Source organism: Pelodiscus sinensis, chromosome 19, assembly GCF_049634645.1.
Source record: "Pelodiscus sinensis isolate JC-2024 chromosome 19, ASM4963464v1, whole genome shotgun sequence".
Lineage (NCBI taxonomy): Eukaryota > Metazoa > Chordata > Testudines > Trionychidae > Pelodiscus > Pelodiscus sinensis.
This window is the reverse complement of record NC_134729.1, coordinates 21,948,726-21,963,674: the sequence shown is the minus strand read 5'-3', so window position 1 is coordinate 21,963,674 and position 14,949 is coordinate 21,948,726. Positions and strand designations below refer to the sequence as shown.

The following is a 14,949-nucleotide window of genomic DNA, read 5'->3' as shown; positions in this document are numbered from 1 at the left end:
GGGGAGCCGCTTGAGAGGGGCTGGAGCTGGGATTGCTGCAGCTGCTTTGACCGCGGCTGGTGGTCGGGATTCGGCTGCAGCTGACAGAGTGAAGTCCAGATGCGCCTTGGGCCCAGCTGGGAGTGGGGCTGTGTCAGGACGTCCCTCAGCATTGGGACAAAGGCCATCCTAGGAGATGGGGAGGGGTGGCAGCCGTGTTGGTGAAGCTATTTCACCAGCCTGTTGGTTTGCCTCATGTTCTTCCTTTTTACATCCCCCCCCTCTGCCTGCACAAATATTTATTTTAAAACCCCCAAAAAGTAATGATGCCTGGAATAGTCCATCCCCTCATTATTTTGTCCACCAATTAGGCCTAATAATACCCAACACATGGCATTTTCTGTGGTGGATCCAGCCCTAGCATCTGGGAAATCCACACCTGAATAACTCTCATGCTCAGAATGCCAGATGCAGAGGAGCTGTGAGCTCCCCCCTCATCGTCTTACAAATTGACGAGAGAGTGTGAAACAAACCACTGCCAGAGCGTGGAGAGAACCAGCAGCATTCTGGTCACTCACCAGTGCCCCCCAGAGATGCCCTGATTGAGGGGAGCAAGACTTAATTATCTAATCAAACTGTGAGTTGTTGAGCTCCGGGGCTAATTAACTCATCAGCTGAGAAAGTAGTTAATAAGCACACACAGGCAGCACAAAGAGGAGGGCTAGTAGAACCCAGGGGAAGCTGTTTGTGGCTGCTTCCTGGAGAAAGGACTGAGAATTGAAGGGGTGGGTGTGGGTGTGGGTGGTAAAACCAGGAAACTCATGGAGCTGTAGGCAATTCAGAGGTATCCCGGTCTTAAGAACTCTAGGGAGGGAGAGGACCTAGCTTGTGAAAGCCACAAGGTTTCCTCCTAAATGCACAATAGGGTTGAGCATAAAATAGTATTTATTGGCTGGCTGACATACAGCTCATGTCTTTCATATCAGCACTTTGAAAAAAACCAAAACTCTTTGAACTTAAAAGATGGTGTCACAAGCAATAAAGCAGAAGCTTAACAGCTATTCAAAAGTAGAGGCAGAGCAGAGGGTGGGCTCTTGAATGGTGGAAAAAAGCATCTTAAAAATCACATATTTAGACCAGTGGAATATAGATTTAAAAAAAAACCTGCCTGTGGGTGAGTTGTAAATAACTTATCTTCACATTTTCAATTATATACATCAGAGTTTTTCCAAGGGACAGTATACGGCTGGTTTACACAAATACACCCTACCTAATACTATCTTCTAACACCTAGGGCACTATTTACATCAAATCGGGGTCTTTCAGCTCTTCTCAGACTCCAGAAAGCAAGACTAGCCCAGTGTGGAAGAAGTGTGCTGTTTCAGCAGGGACCAATGCACATAGAAGCAGGTGCCTATTTACCTATGAACAATTTAAAAGTGTGTTCTGAACCTCTTCAAAGACCTGATTGTACAGGTCCTCTCTAGACTTCAATCCATCCAGATGCACTGAAAGGAAAAACAACAACAACCCAGTGAGTTTGTTAGCTTGCAATTTGAAGGGCATTCGTGAAAGTCACATGTAAAAAGGATAAATTTAAATGACAACAAATGGTCTGGTAGCACTTTATAGACTAACAAACCATGCAGATAGTACCATGAGCTTTCGTGGGCACAGCCCACTTCTTCAGATGACCGGAGTTTTGAGTTTAGGATGTGCAGACCCAAAATAAATAGGGGAGAAGGGAGAGGCAGGAAAGAAAAAAAGGTTCTTGAAACCTGGTTTAAGGGTCACGCACCCACATGTCCAACCTGCCGTTTCCACAAAAAGAAACCCCAATCCACAGACTCTTCCCATCTTGATTTAGACTTCCAGGAATAAGCTGCTGCTATGGCTGCTTGGTTATAAATAATATTTTGCCTTGGAATGGTGTTTTCTAATCTAAGGTTTGTTTCACAGACTGATCACCCCCAGAGGCCTATGAGGTAGATCACGGTGGGTCCCATGTCATGAGAGGGGAAATGGAGGTGAAAGATCATAGAGCAAATCTATGGCAAAAGATTATAGATCTCCGGCCCTGATCCTGCGTTTAGCCACTGCTCTTCTTCCTTGTCAGGTAGCTAGGCGTGTGAGGAGGAAATCCTAATGGGGTCTCCCAAACTAATTTAAAAAATGCAACAACAACAAAAAAAGACTTGATAAATTGAGGCATGGTGCCTTCTGGTGCAGCCTGCAAGGCATTCTCATAGACTCATAGACTTTAAGGTCAGAAGGGACCATTATGATCATCTAGTCTGACCCCCTGCACCGTGCAGGCCACAGAATCTCACCCACCCCTCTTAGAATAATCCTCTCACCTGTGTCTCAGATATTGAAGCCTTCAAATACTTTGAAGGCCCCAACATGCAGAGAATCCTCCAGCTGTGACCCGTGCCCCATGCTACAGAGGAAGGCGAAAAACCTCCAGGGCCTCTGCCAATCTACCCTGGAGGAAAATTCCTTCCTGACCCCAAATATGGCGATCAGCTAAACCCTGAGCATGTGGGCAAGACTCACCAGCCAGACACCCAGAAAGTTCCCTATAGCAACTCCTATCATCCCTCCATTGACCTATTTCCAACTGGTAATGAATGGTCAATTAGTTACCAAGATCATGTTATTTCATCCAACCATCCCCTTATCATAGAATCAGAACTGGAAGAGACCTCAGAAGGTCGTCAAGTCCAGCCCTCCGCTCTAGGCAGGACCAATCCCATCTAAATCAACCCGGCCAGGGCTTTGTCAAGCCGAGACTTAAACACCTCTAGGGATGGAGACTCCACTACTTCCCTAGGTAACCCATTCCAATGCTTCACTACCCTCCTAGTGAAATAGTTTTTCCTAATATCCAATCTGGACCTCTCCCACCACAACTTGAGCCCATTGCTCCTTGTTCTGCCATCTGTCACTACTGAGAACAGCCTCTCTCCATCCTCTTTGGAACCTCCCTTCAGGAAGTTGAAGGCTGCTATCAAGTCCCCCCTCACTCTTCGCTTCTGCAGACTAAACAGACCCAAGTCCCTCAGCCTCTCCTCATAGGTCATATGCTCCAGACCCCTAATCATTCGTTCTGATACTCCCACATAAACTCTGGGCTGAATCCTGCTCTTAGTGACACCAGAGCCATTTTAAAGTGGCACTGAGCAGAAGGGAGGCCAGCGTTCTTAGCTTCATCATTCAAACCTCCTTGAGTGAAGTCTTGACGGCCTGGTGCCGGCACTACAATGCCACCGTTTGCGTGAAGGGCAGCTTACCCACATCCACCTCACTCGTCTCCATTTCCTTCCTGTACTTCAGATACATGGGCCAGACGTGGCCGTCGAAAAGACCAGGCGGGTCAGGAATAGGATAATGGCGTGTACTGTCAGTGTTCAAATGGAAAGGAAGCTGTTAGAGCAAGGGTGGGGAACCTTTTTTGGGTCCACTGACCCACAGAAAAATCAGCCGGGGGCCACAAAAGTGAGAAGCACAAAAACTATCCCCAAACCCTCACTGATGTGACCCCCGACTGAGAAGCAGAAAGACCCTCCCCATAGTCTCCTCATGCTCCAGAGCCTAGAGGGGCCTGGGCTAGTAGATCTGTGTGCTCCAGCTGTGCGGTGGATGGAAGAGGGACGGGAACCCCAGCATGGGCTCCCCAATACTGAGGAGGAGCCCGGAGCTTTGGGGACCAGAACCAGGCAAGCCGGGGGCCACATCCGAACCACGGGCCTGAGGTTCCCCACCCCTGTGTTAGATTGTCATGTTGGCATTACATCTGGCCCAATGCTAAAGATCAAATGAGGTTATCTAATGGTGGTTCGGTAATATACTGCTGAACACAGCCCATGTCCTAAGGGACAGGAGCTGTACCTATTTGAAGGTCACTCCAGAATATCAGCTTTCAGATCTGCAACTCCCAAGAAAAGCTACTCCCCCCAAGATAGCTATTTTCTAAAGCAGGGGTGGAGAACCTTTTTTGAGTTGGGGGCCACTGACCCACAGAAAAATCAGTCCGGGGGGGGGGGAGGGCTGCACACAAATGAGAAGTAGAACACACCCCCCCACTGGGGCCCCCGAAATGAGAAGGAGAAAGACCCTCCACACATTCCCCTCACACACCAGAGCCGAGAGAGGCCCAGCCTAGTAGATTTTGTGTGCTCCATCTCCACTGGGAGGCAGTGGGGGGGGGCTCTGAACCTCGGGGGCCAGATCCAGGCAAGCCGAGGGCCGCATCTGGCCCCCGAGCCTGAGTTTCCTCGCCCCTGTTCTAAAGGTACAAGAAATGCCCCATGAGCTGTCATCTTCCGACTGACTTGAAAGTTTGTCAATTGCAACTGCAGTTGGAAAGCAACGCCAGTGCGTTCATTGAATCACAATCGTCACGCAACTACCATACTCTCCCTTGCATACGCGCTCCAAATCCGATACCAGAGCAACGTATTAATTAACCGTAGGTAAAGTAACGCGCTTACCTCCTCCTCCTTTTGCATTCGTCATAGGGAACTGTCAGATAGTAGCGTCTGTTGAACAAGTCAGTCAGCGGTCTGGGGGAGCGGGGAGAAAAAAGGCAACACTAGATCACTATTACTTATTTCCTCAGAGACAAATGCTAGTGGCCACGTTGCAACAAATACAATCTTTTTTTCCTGTGGTTTGTCGTGCCCTTGCTTCAAAGACTTTCTGCAGCAGTCCGGACTTCTGACAACATTTCACGTGGCCTGATGTGAGCCCATTTACAAATACTTCTTGTGTCCGAGACAGAAATAGAGTGTCTAAAGGGGCCTGAACAGCCAGGAAAACTAGTCACCCTGTGAGCCTAAGGGAAAAGTCTTTCACATTTGGCTTGAATTACGCTCCTACTAGTCTGGAAAGCCAGTAACTGGAGATGTCAGCTCAGACCAGAGGATCATGGCGGGAGGAATCGGATGTATACAGCAGGCTTGGACAAAGTTTGACTGACAGGATTCTGGTGCGATTTCCCACAAAACAGAATGCAGTATTCCATCTTAGCCTAAATCTAGGCTCTTCACTCAGAGTGTTTCCTAATGGGACCTAAAGTCTCATTTGGACAACACTGTTCTACTTCATTCAGGCAACATACAAGTCTTGGGCCCCTGGCAAGTTACTGATGTAATCTTCAATGAGGCTCTCGTAACACACAGTCTGTGGAGACAAGCCATTCACATCTGACATTCACCTTCAGAAGGCAGGTCCCAGCTGCTTCCTATACTGAGTGTTGAAACAGTGCTGAGCAGGTGTCATTGAATGGTTGTCCTCGCAGAACCACTCATGGCCTGGACCTTTTATGATGATGTAGTCTGAGCGCCTATCTATCCCATGCCTGAGAACTTCCCCCAAATAATTCCTACCTAGGGTCTTTTAGAAGGACGTCATCACTGTTGAATCAAGTTTGGGAGAACCCACCCTGACCCTCAGTAAATTGTTGCAGTAGTTAATGACTCTCGCTGTTACACATTTATGCCTTATTTCTAGTTGGAAGTTGTCTAACTTCCGGCCATTGGACCCTGTCTTACCGTCTCTGCTAGACTGAAGAGCCCATAACAGGTTGGACCTCCCTGATCTGGCACCCTTGGGACCTGACTGGACCCAGATAAGGGATTTTTCTGGACCAGAGGAGGTCATTTCAGCCCTCCCGTTACCACCGGTTTCCTGGCTCCCCCTGTGCAGCTCCAGCCCTCCTTGAAGACCGATTGAGCTGTATCCCGGCTCCTGGCTCCCTCCTCACTGCCCAGCTAAGCCGCACACAGGCTCCTGGACCTCCAACACCCTGCAACGCACCGGGACTTTCTGATCCTGGAACATCCGAGGTCATGCCAGACTATGGATGTTGCCGGACCAGGGAATCCCGGATTTTAGAGGTGCAACCTGTATTAAATATTTGTTCCCCAAGAAGGTGTTGTTAGATGGAACTCAAGTCACCTCAACCACTGAGAATTGTGATTCCGATGCAAAGACAGAAGCAGCCAGCAGCAGGTTCTCAGCCAATGGGAGTGCGCTCTTCCCCACCCCCACCCTCACCTAGGAGGCGGGCCTTCTGCCAGCTGCTTCTGGGGTGCAGCACAGTCTGAGGAGCCAGGACAGGCAGGGAGCTGCCTTAGCCCCCCCCCACTGATCCCCCTGCAGCAACCAGACCCGGTGCCTGACATTCCACGACCCAGTACTGTGTCGTGACCCCTAGACTGAAAACCACTTGAGTTAGTTAATTGCAAGGAGACTTCCGTGACCAGAGCTATAAATCCTGCACTTTTCATTGCCACAAAACGTTCTGTAAATAAAAAGACACTTTACTTGTAATTGTAAAGCAGGAAGCCTTCAATGACCAGAATGTGGATCTCCTCCGGGGCGGGATCTTTAGAATTAGGCTTAATATTCACCCCATGGGAACGGGCAAATTTCCTTGGCTTCTCAATCCACGCCCTCACTGTGCTCACCATCGCCTCCATATCCAGGGATTCCAGTGCTATTTAGAAGAAAATCAGGTGGGAAATAAGTCAAAAGCCCCAAACCCCAGAGGCAGGAAAGTGTGTAAATAGAAACGTGTAATATAGAATTATGGAAATTTACCATTAAGTCTTAATAGTATAATTAAAAAGAAATACTTAGGAAAAAATATACATTACTGCTTCCTACAGCGAACACTGCTCTTACCATCCCATTGTTTAAAGCCGTCTTCCCCGACTTCTATCTGATCTTGTGGCTGAAATATAGTGAGCAATAAAACATTGCTGCAAAGGCAGGGTGATCTGTTAGCTACGATGTGATCACAACCTGTGCACGACTGCACTACACAACGAAGCAAGAGTTCACTTAACAAAACAGCCGCAGCAGCCTTCGGGTGTGAAACCTGATGGAGCATTTTTACCGCCCCATCTTCCACCCCATCTGAGAGTATCAGCAAGTGAATTTGCTCTCTTGCCCCAAGGAGGCTGCGTCTGCCCAAGGATTCCCAGTTTAACATAAAGTCAGAAAAATGCCATTTCTGATTTGGTAGAGAAGCATGGTTTTAAGTCAAGAAATAGAATCTTTGGATTTAAAAAATGCAGGTAGTGTTAAGTGACCATTGCTGTATCACATCTTACATTAATTCCTACGATACTGAACAAACGCGTCCAATAAAAGCTGTGAGTCAGCACAGTAACTTTCGTTTGCTCTTAGCTCTGCTTTCAATAACCATTTATAAATTTAACATGGCAGAATGAAATACATATTTTACAGAAAAAGTTATAACTACCTCTCAAAGCTCCTCTTAGCATTTATCTAGATGCACTTTTTGGGTTAGGATGAAGAAACACTTCCAATTTAGCAATATAAAAAATGTGCTGAGTTCTATTCAGTAGGGCATGTACATGCATGAAGGACAGACAAACAGGCCTTTTAGGTCTGGGAGCACAGGAACATCGACCGGGTTGGGGCTTTGTGTTATAAAATAGGAATTCTCCCACTGTGTCACAACATGGTTTGATCTTGCCTATATCAGCGGGATCAAAATACGGTTATGACCCTTCTGATCATTGTTAGAGCCCAAAACACAATTCGGTAACATGTTCTAACGTGGCTTTGTCCTTGCCATCCGCCTGGGCTTGATCCAACACAGCCAACTGACTTTAGTGTGAATCTTTCCATAGACTGGCTCAGGCTCCTACAGAGGTAAAACAGAGCTAAAGGTGTTAGACAGTTTGACCCTTCCCCTGACATTGAAATCAGTGCAAGCGAGGAGCCTAAAAGCCTTTGAGGATGTGGTCCCTTGTGCCGAAAGGTTAGCTTGTCTTTGTTTTAAATGATAAATGCAAACATGCTTGCAGCCTATGTCATAAAAGGCCTTTGGAAAGCCAGAGTCTTTTTTGTAAAGAGAACGATTACAAGAAAGGGCCAAGGTGGGGACAAACTAGGAAAATAGCTAAAATAAAAGCAAAAATAAGTCCCTTTAAACCAATAGGCTGATCTAAAGTTACATGCATTTGCTGTGAAATTAAAATTCAAGGAGATCATTTCCCTGTGTTCCAATTGGCTACTGTGTTGAAACTAACATGCTAACAGTTTGTAAAAGGCCATTGTATTTCAATCTGCCCAAGGCATTTCAGAAGCTAAATATGTTCTTCCTAAACCACTTAACCACACAAACTCACACCAGGCTTCCCTATGGCACATACTTGACATTGCATGGAATATATTTAAGCCTCAGTAGCTATTTTTAAACAGGCAGAATAGCTTAATTTACCTTGTAAAAATCATCCTGATGGACAACACAACAGTTTGGAAGAACTTTGATAAGTCGGTTGGTCAAAGTGGTTTTGCCACCGTTGGTCACACTAAAGAGGGAATGTGAAGCAGCGGGAGAGAAGAGGCATTAGAATTACGACAGTATAAGGTGCCGTTACGGCAGCCTAACACCATTTCTTCAGGGGTATTTCTATTCCAGCCAGATCTGTCTGCTTCTGTATCACATGGAGTCAAAAGAATCTTTATTAAAGGCGTCTATAAGCCCAGCATAGAATCTTAGAATCATACAGGTGGATGAGACCTCAAGAGGTCACTGAGTCCAACCCCCTGCCCAAAGCAGGACCAATCTCAACTAAATCATCCCAGCAAGGACTTTGTCAGGCTGGGACTTAAAAACCTCTAGGGATGGAGATTCTACCCCTCCCTAGGGAACTCATCCCAGTGCTTCCCCATCCTCCCGGGGCTATCGTTTTTCCTAATATCCAACCTAGATGTCCCCACTGCAACTTGAGACCATTGCTCCTTGTTCTGCCATCTGTCAGCCTCTCTCCATCCTCTTTGGCACCTCCCTTCAGGCAGTTGAAGGCTGCTATCAAATCCCCCCTCACACTTCCCTTCTGCAGACTAAATAAGCTCAGATCCCTCAGTGTCTTCTTGTAAGTCATGTGTTTTTCCCCTCCATTGGACTCTCTCCAATGCATCCACATCCTTTCTGTAATGGCAAGCACTAGACTGTAGGTCCTGATGGAAGGAAGGGATGCTTCTGAACTAATCCCATCACTTTCTCTTCAATATTTTTTGCCCCAGCTGGATCTGACTTGTAGGCTTGGTTAAACACGGCGACCGTATCAGATTCAATAACCCCCCCCCCCCCCCGACCTTCCTAGATAAAGTGACTAGTCAGACTCCAGGGATATAATGAACCCCCAAGACAAATAAGTGCCAAGGTGGAGATGTAAAAATTCTTAAAACAAAGAAATAAAATGCTCATGCAAAAGGGGCCCTGTTTACCCAGGCAATCAACTTGTGAGATCGGAGTAATTGTTTTGCTTGATCCAGTCGTCTTCTGGTGAGATCTGAAAACCAGCCAGCAATGGTCTGTCATCCAAAAGGTCACCCAAAGGGCACACTGGGGACCCCAGTCCCTCTTACGACGTCTTCACTGCAGACTGAATCTGGATCCTTCCCCAAGATTTGACTTCGCTAACTGTCTCGCCAGTCACTCCCAACACCCTGACATTCAGACGTGCTTCAAAGCTGGGAAGGACGTGAACCCCCCCGCCCCCCAGCCTTTTCATCTACGATATACTTGAGAGAGTTTGTCTCTCTGCCCATCTGTCTGTCTGTCCATTTGTTCAAGAGCTCCTCCTCCAAAATGGCAAGAGCTAGGACCACCGAAACTTGGGCCGCAGCTTCCTCCACTCTAACGTAAAGCAAGGCCAGAGTTTTGGTGGTGCCAGGACAAGGGGCTGTGCCTGGAATGGGTTTGTTATGCTTCAAATGCAAAGGGAGGGGGTCTGCTAGGAGGCACAGCTACACTGCAGAATGACCACCGGGGCAGCAGAGCTTCCTGGGTGATTCATCAGCCCCGCCCAGTCGGAGGCTCAGGGCTCCGTGCACGGAGCCGACTGTCTGAGCGAGGCTGATGAATCACCTGTGAAGCCGTGTAGCTTAGAGGGAACACTGCACTGGGAGGGGAGGGGGGTGCAGCAGTAAGAGTGTGGCCAGCTAGGGGCGGGGTTCCGGATGTTGCTGGTCACCCTACACGGGTAAGGTTTCTGTTCTGGTGAGCTGCTGGCAAGGCAGCCTGCCCCCTGCTTTGGTCAGCCCCAGGGAGCCAGAGACTGGACACAATGCCTCTGCTGCCCTGGCCAGGCTTGGGGATCAACCAAACTCCAACCCCTGTCCTGAGCCCCCTCACGCCTCCCAGCCCCCTGCCCTGGCTCCTGCACCCCACTATCCTGAGCCCCACTATAATGACCCGAGCTACGCCAGGTAAATGTGCTAGTCCCATAGAAACCAGATTCTTAGCTGTGTTATGGCGGAGTGGGGAGAGGTAGTGGAATCCCTTTCCTGCCCTTCACAGACCCAGTGGGGGAGAAGCAGGGCTGCTCCCCGTTCCTACACACTTTATAGGACACAAATGCACCAGGTGAGGGGCCCTTCTGTCCAAGAGCCAAAGGGGCTGTTCTGTGAAGGCTGCCCCAGAACCAGGGGGGAAGGGGTTAGAACATAAGAACAGCCATACTGTGTCAGACCAAAGCTCTGTATTGCCCAGAATATTGCCTTCCAACAGGCGCCGGGGTCAGCTGCTTCAGCGATAGAACAGAGCAATTATCTGGGCTAGAGGTGCCAACCCTGCCCACCTGGCTAATCGCCATGGATGGACGTGTTCTCCATGAACTTGTCCAGCTCTTTTTTTACCCCTGTTATCGTCTTGGCCTTCACAGCATCCTCCCTGCCTCCGGCCAGGGTCCTCCTCTCAAGAACCAAAGCGGGGAGCCCTCCGGTCAGGGGGAAGGTCTTGCAGTCCCTCAGACTAATCCTCTCACTCAGACATGAGAGGGAGTTATAGTCAACCTCTAATTAAATTGATTTCCTGTGGGGGAGGAGGAGCAGGATCTCCGTGTGTTGCAGTGAGAGCCCTCAAATCTCACTTCGGCCCCGAAGGATCCAAATTAAAACATTGCTCCTGTCTTAAAAATCCTGGGATTGTGAGCAGGGAACGTGAGCGGACGTCTCCCAGGGATACACTCAACGGGGGTGAACAAGCCATTTTCAGCATCGATTCCAAATGACTTCCTATTAGCATGGCGGTAGCCCCATCACCCTGCTGTCTGTAGGATCTAGGACACTTCAGCTGATGCAGCCAAGATCTTTGAGACTTAAAAAAAATCTGCCACAAGAGGGAAATGCCTTACACAACGGCCTTAAAAATTACCTCCCTCCGCCACCCTGTGAATGAGCCTTAAGTGGAGGGCAGATCTGGACTCAGACCCCCACGGTCCCACATCACTGTATCCCAAAGCAGAGAGACTTTCCTCCCTGCAGGAGGGCGGGGTGGTCTGGGCTGAACGTGCCAGCTTCGAACATTTCTTTACAAATCTCTCACCTTTGCACACTTTTTCATGCCGTATAACCCCCCTAACTCACCTATGACAGCCAGCACCTGCGCAGGATCTGTGCCCCACAGTCACCCAATTCGGGAGATTTATGCAGCTCTTCTTCCTAGTCTCACTCATTTGGAGGGGAGGAAACAAAGTCCCTCCTTTTTGGAACCATTTTAGGAAGCTTTTTTTTATCAACTTTCCCCTCCCCTCCCGTGTATTCAGTGGAACACTTAAAATCTCTCTCTGCACTGAAAGCCTCTTACATTTTATAACTGTTTCAACCCATTTCGAAATCAGGTGTGAAGATAAAGCCAGAAAACCTTTAGCTCCTGCCCTGTATTACTATAGAAAGACCAGGTGTCTGGTTTTCATATGGACAGTCTGTTTTGTCTGGCCCCGTCCAGAAAAAAAGACAGAAAATACTGTACATACAAAATGTCCTGTATTTTTTGTTTCTCTTGGATGGAAGGCCAGTGGGGACAATCTTCCGCTGGTGCGTCTGGCGAGGGTGGGGGTGAAAGCGTCTGGCAAGCCCAACCTGCACAGCTCTCTGTGTGCAATAAAACAAGCATGATCTAGAGCTAGGAGATATTTGATCTAGATTTTGCCTTATTTAAACCCCTATCCTTGTTACCATATAAAAGTACATGTCATCCTCATGCCTCAAGGCATGCTGCAGGTGACAAAAACGAAAAGCAGGAAGTAAATGCAAGATCACCTAGCACCTTACCCTCCTATCCCGATGATGTATTTCATCGTCCGGGAGTTGCAGGAATGGGAAGGGAAGCAACTTGGATGCACAAGCAGAAATGATGCAAATGAAAATGGAGCAAAGCGATGCCTGATCTTTCCTTTTCCTTAATTGAGTGCCTGCATCCAGCTGCTCCCTCTCAGCTCTGCCTTGCAAGCTGCCTTACTATTCCCTTGAGGAGAAAAAGGCATGTGCGCCTTTAATTTATACCCCCTCCCTGTCCTTTCCACGCCCCACAGGGTGATGGGAAAGCACTCTGACTATCATGAGATGCAGCACTTCAAGGCTCTTAGTCCTGGTCATGCGCACTGCAGCTGCACCTGTTTTGCCCCCCTCTGAGACCTCTTACAGTCCCCTGTGTTATTTATAGCTTTTTGGCAAGCTTTTCCTTTGCCAAAATTAGAAATGGGCAAGGTGAGACTATCACCCCCCTTTTTCATTTCCACGGGGTCTTCTGGGGGAGGGGAGGGAGGGTTATAATGGCAAAATGAAAAGCCTCGTGAGTTGCTTTGCTGTTTCATTGAGGGGGACAAAAGGTGTGTGCGCCTTTAATTTATATCCCCTTGAAGTCCCCCACAGTCCCCCTCCCCGTTGGCTTTCCTTCCATGACTCCTGTGTGTCAAATGTCTCCCAGTGAAAGCACGAGGACTCAAGATTCCGCCTATCGTTTTTCCGAGGAACATTTCAAAGGAGAATGCAGGGGGAGGCGATGAAATCATGTTGGATGCCCACTCTTGGAGGCTTTTTTGGGAAGGGCACGGTGGCTGATCCGACCGCTATTTGGGGCTTATTTCTTCCATGTTGACGCAAACTCGTGAAAACTAATATGAGCTGCTTTGCTGAGCGCCTGTTTCTGCAAAACTCACTCCTACTGAGTAGCACTTCCTCCTGGGAGTTGACCTGAGTTGGCCTACACGCTTGAATACGTACTACTATACTCAGGGTGAGCAACAATTGTGGAGCCTGCCTGGAAACCTTTATTCTTTCCACAGCCTCTGCTTTCTTAGTCCTGAAATGAAAATACCAAGGCCCAAATGCTTTTGCAAGTTTAAGAAACTAGGGACCTTTTCAGGTGAGGGTTGAAAAAAAAAAAAAGCTGGTAGTAACCTGGAGATCATTTTGAATGATCTTTTTTCAGATCCATATGATGCTAAGAGTGCATAAAACACACTGAGACCTCAGCTGTTGTGAACAGAGACATTTCTGGGTTTTAATTTTCCACCGACAGTGTGGCCCTTACGGTTGCCAGGTGTCCAGTAATTGTGCCTTCCATCCAGTAAAAAAACCCAACAAGATTTTACTCAACAAGATTGGTCTCCCCACCCCCCACTTTTTTTTGCTCAATAAGTTTGGTCCCCCTCTTTTTGTTTTTTTTGCTCAACAAATTCCCCCTCCTCCCCCCACCGTCATGTTAGGGATTTTTTGTGAAGGTAGCTGGCAACCCTAGTGGCCCTTTTGTTGTGTCTTTTGTAGAATCAACAGATGGGCAAATTTAAAAAACTCGCTGAAAGAGTCCTTGTTTCGCAAGGCTTTGTACACACAATTTTAAACCTTATGGCTGTGTCTAGACTGGCCAGTTTTTCCAGAAAATCAGCTGCTTTTCCGGAAAAACTTGCCAGCTGTCTACACTGGCCGCTTGAATTTCCGCAAAAGCACTGACTTCCTACTGTAAGAAATCAGTGCTTTTTGCGGAAATACCATGCTACTCCCGTTCGGGCAAAAGTCCCTTTTGCGCAAAACTTTTGCGCAAAAGGGCCAGTGTAGACAGCTCAGATTTGTTTTCTGCAAAAAAGCCCGATCGCGAAAATGGCGATCGGGGCCTTTTTGTGCAAAAGCGCGTCTAGATTGGCATGGACGCTTTTCCGCAAAAAGTGCGGAATGAAGTTTACCAGTGTCGGAAAACCCCCTGCGTTCTTTTGATTTTGATTTTCTTTCAAAAGTACTCAATAGCAGTAAGTGAAGTTTCTTCAGAAAAAAACCGCAGTTTTTCTGAAAAAACCCTGCAGTCTAGATGCATCCTTAGTGTCTTCAGGAGAGTAGCAGTTAATCCTATTTCATATGCACTGTGTAGTCGTACCACAAAGGGCTTTTGAATTTTATCTGTTGTCCTGGTCATGTTCTTAGCAGTGAAGATGTGTGGGTTGAGTGTACTCAGCCACGACTTCCCTTTTTGGAACCCCTGACTCAAATTCTTCTGATGGCAAAGCAGTGATGTTAGTAACACTCTGGTGAAGGGCCACTTGAAATATTTTGGAAGTAATTCATATCCTAATAATATGCGACCCTGCCACGGAGGCAGCGTTTTGTCTCAGCATGTTCAAGAGTTATCATAATGGATCCAAATTTGCTCTTAGTTTGCTACTCATGCAACAGAAATGTAACCCTAATAGTTTACACTCATGTTAACTGTTATAGATTTCAGTACATTTTTCACAACATACATCCAGCAGTGAGTGGTCTCGGAGGATGTCAATTTATTTTTGGGTTCACGCTAATTAGTTAAGATATGCAAATATCTCACTTTAAAAGGTTTTTAGCATTCAAATTAGGATCCTGACATCCCAGATATATGCTGGTTTATTATAGAATCTCTTAGGGCTGAATGGTGAAGCATTTATGTCAATTAGACTGCAAATGAAATATACAAAGAAGGGGGCTTATCAAGTTTTAGTTTTTGTGGTGGATGGTTCTGCATAGAGTAGGTGATACAAAGCTAATAGAACAGTTTTTCCATGGGTCTCTTCTGAAGCAAAACGTAAAGAGACACTCGTAAAAACATATTGGCCATATCTGCACTAGCAAGTTATTTTGAAATGACTACATTTGACTTAAGAACGTCTGATTTCG

The 14,949-nt window shown here is 47.3% G+C and overlaps 1 protein-coding gene across 1 annotated transcript; it reads right to left on the bottom strand.

Moving 5' to 3' along the window:
* Positions 1–760: 760 nt before the first annotated feature.
* On the bottom strand, positions 761–12,295 carry NMRK2 (nicotinamide riboside kinase 2). The gene is made up of 7 exons (XM_014579783.3): positions 12,082–12,295; positions 8,240–8,330; positions 6,670–6,718; positions 6,310–6,481; positions 4,473–4,544; positions 3,273–3,379; positions 761–1,487 (listed from the first exon to the last, which is right to left on the bottom strand). Exons 1-7 carry the CDS (start codon positions 12,105–12,107, stop codon positions 1,402–1,404), a joined length of 603 nt encoding a protein of 200 aa, XP_014435269.2. The 5' UTR covers positions 12,108–12,295; the 3' UTR covers positions 761–1,401.
* Between the last annotated feature and the right edge of the window lie 2,654 nt (positions 12,296–14,949).

What these genes read in the sequence shown, in the direction of transcription:
- NMRK2 (XM_014579783.3), bottom strand. Translation starts at nt 12,107, where the DNA reads ATGAAATACATCATCGGGATAGGAGG. An exon ending in ATCAGGATGATTTTTACAAG is followed by an intron (nt 6,719 to 8,239) that starts GTAAATTAAGCT and finishes ACTATATTTCAG; the next exon opens with CCACAAGATCAGATAGAAGT. An exon ending in GACGAGTGAGGTGGATGTGG is followed by an intron (nt 1,488 to 3,272) that starts GTAAGCTGCCCT and finishes TTTTCCTTTCAG; the next exon opens with TGCATCTGGATGGATTGAAG.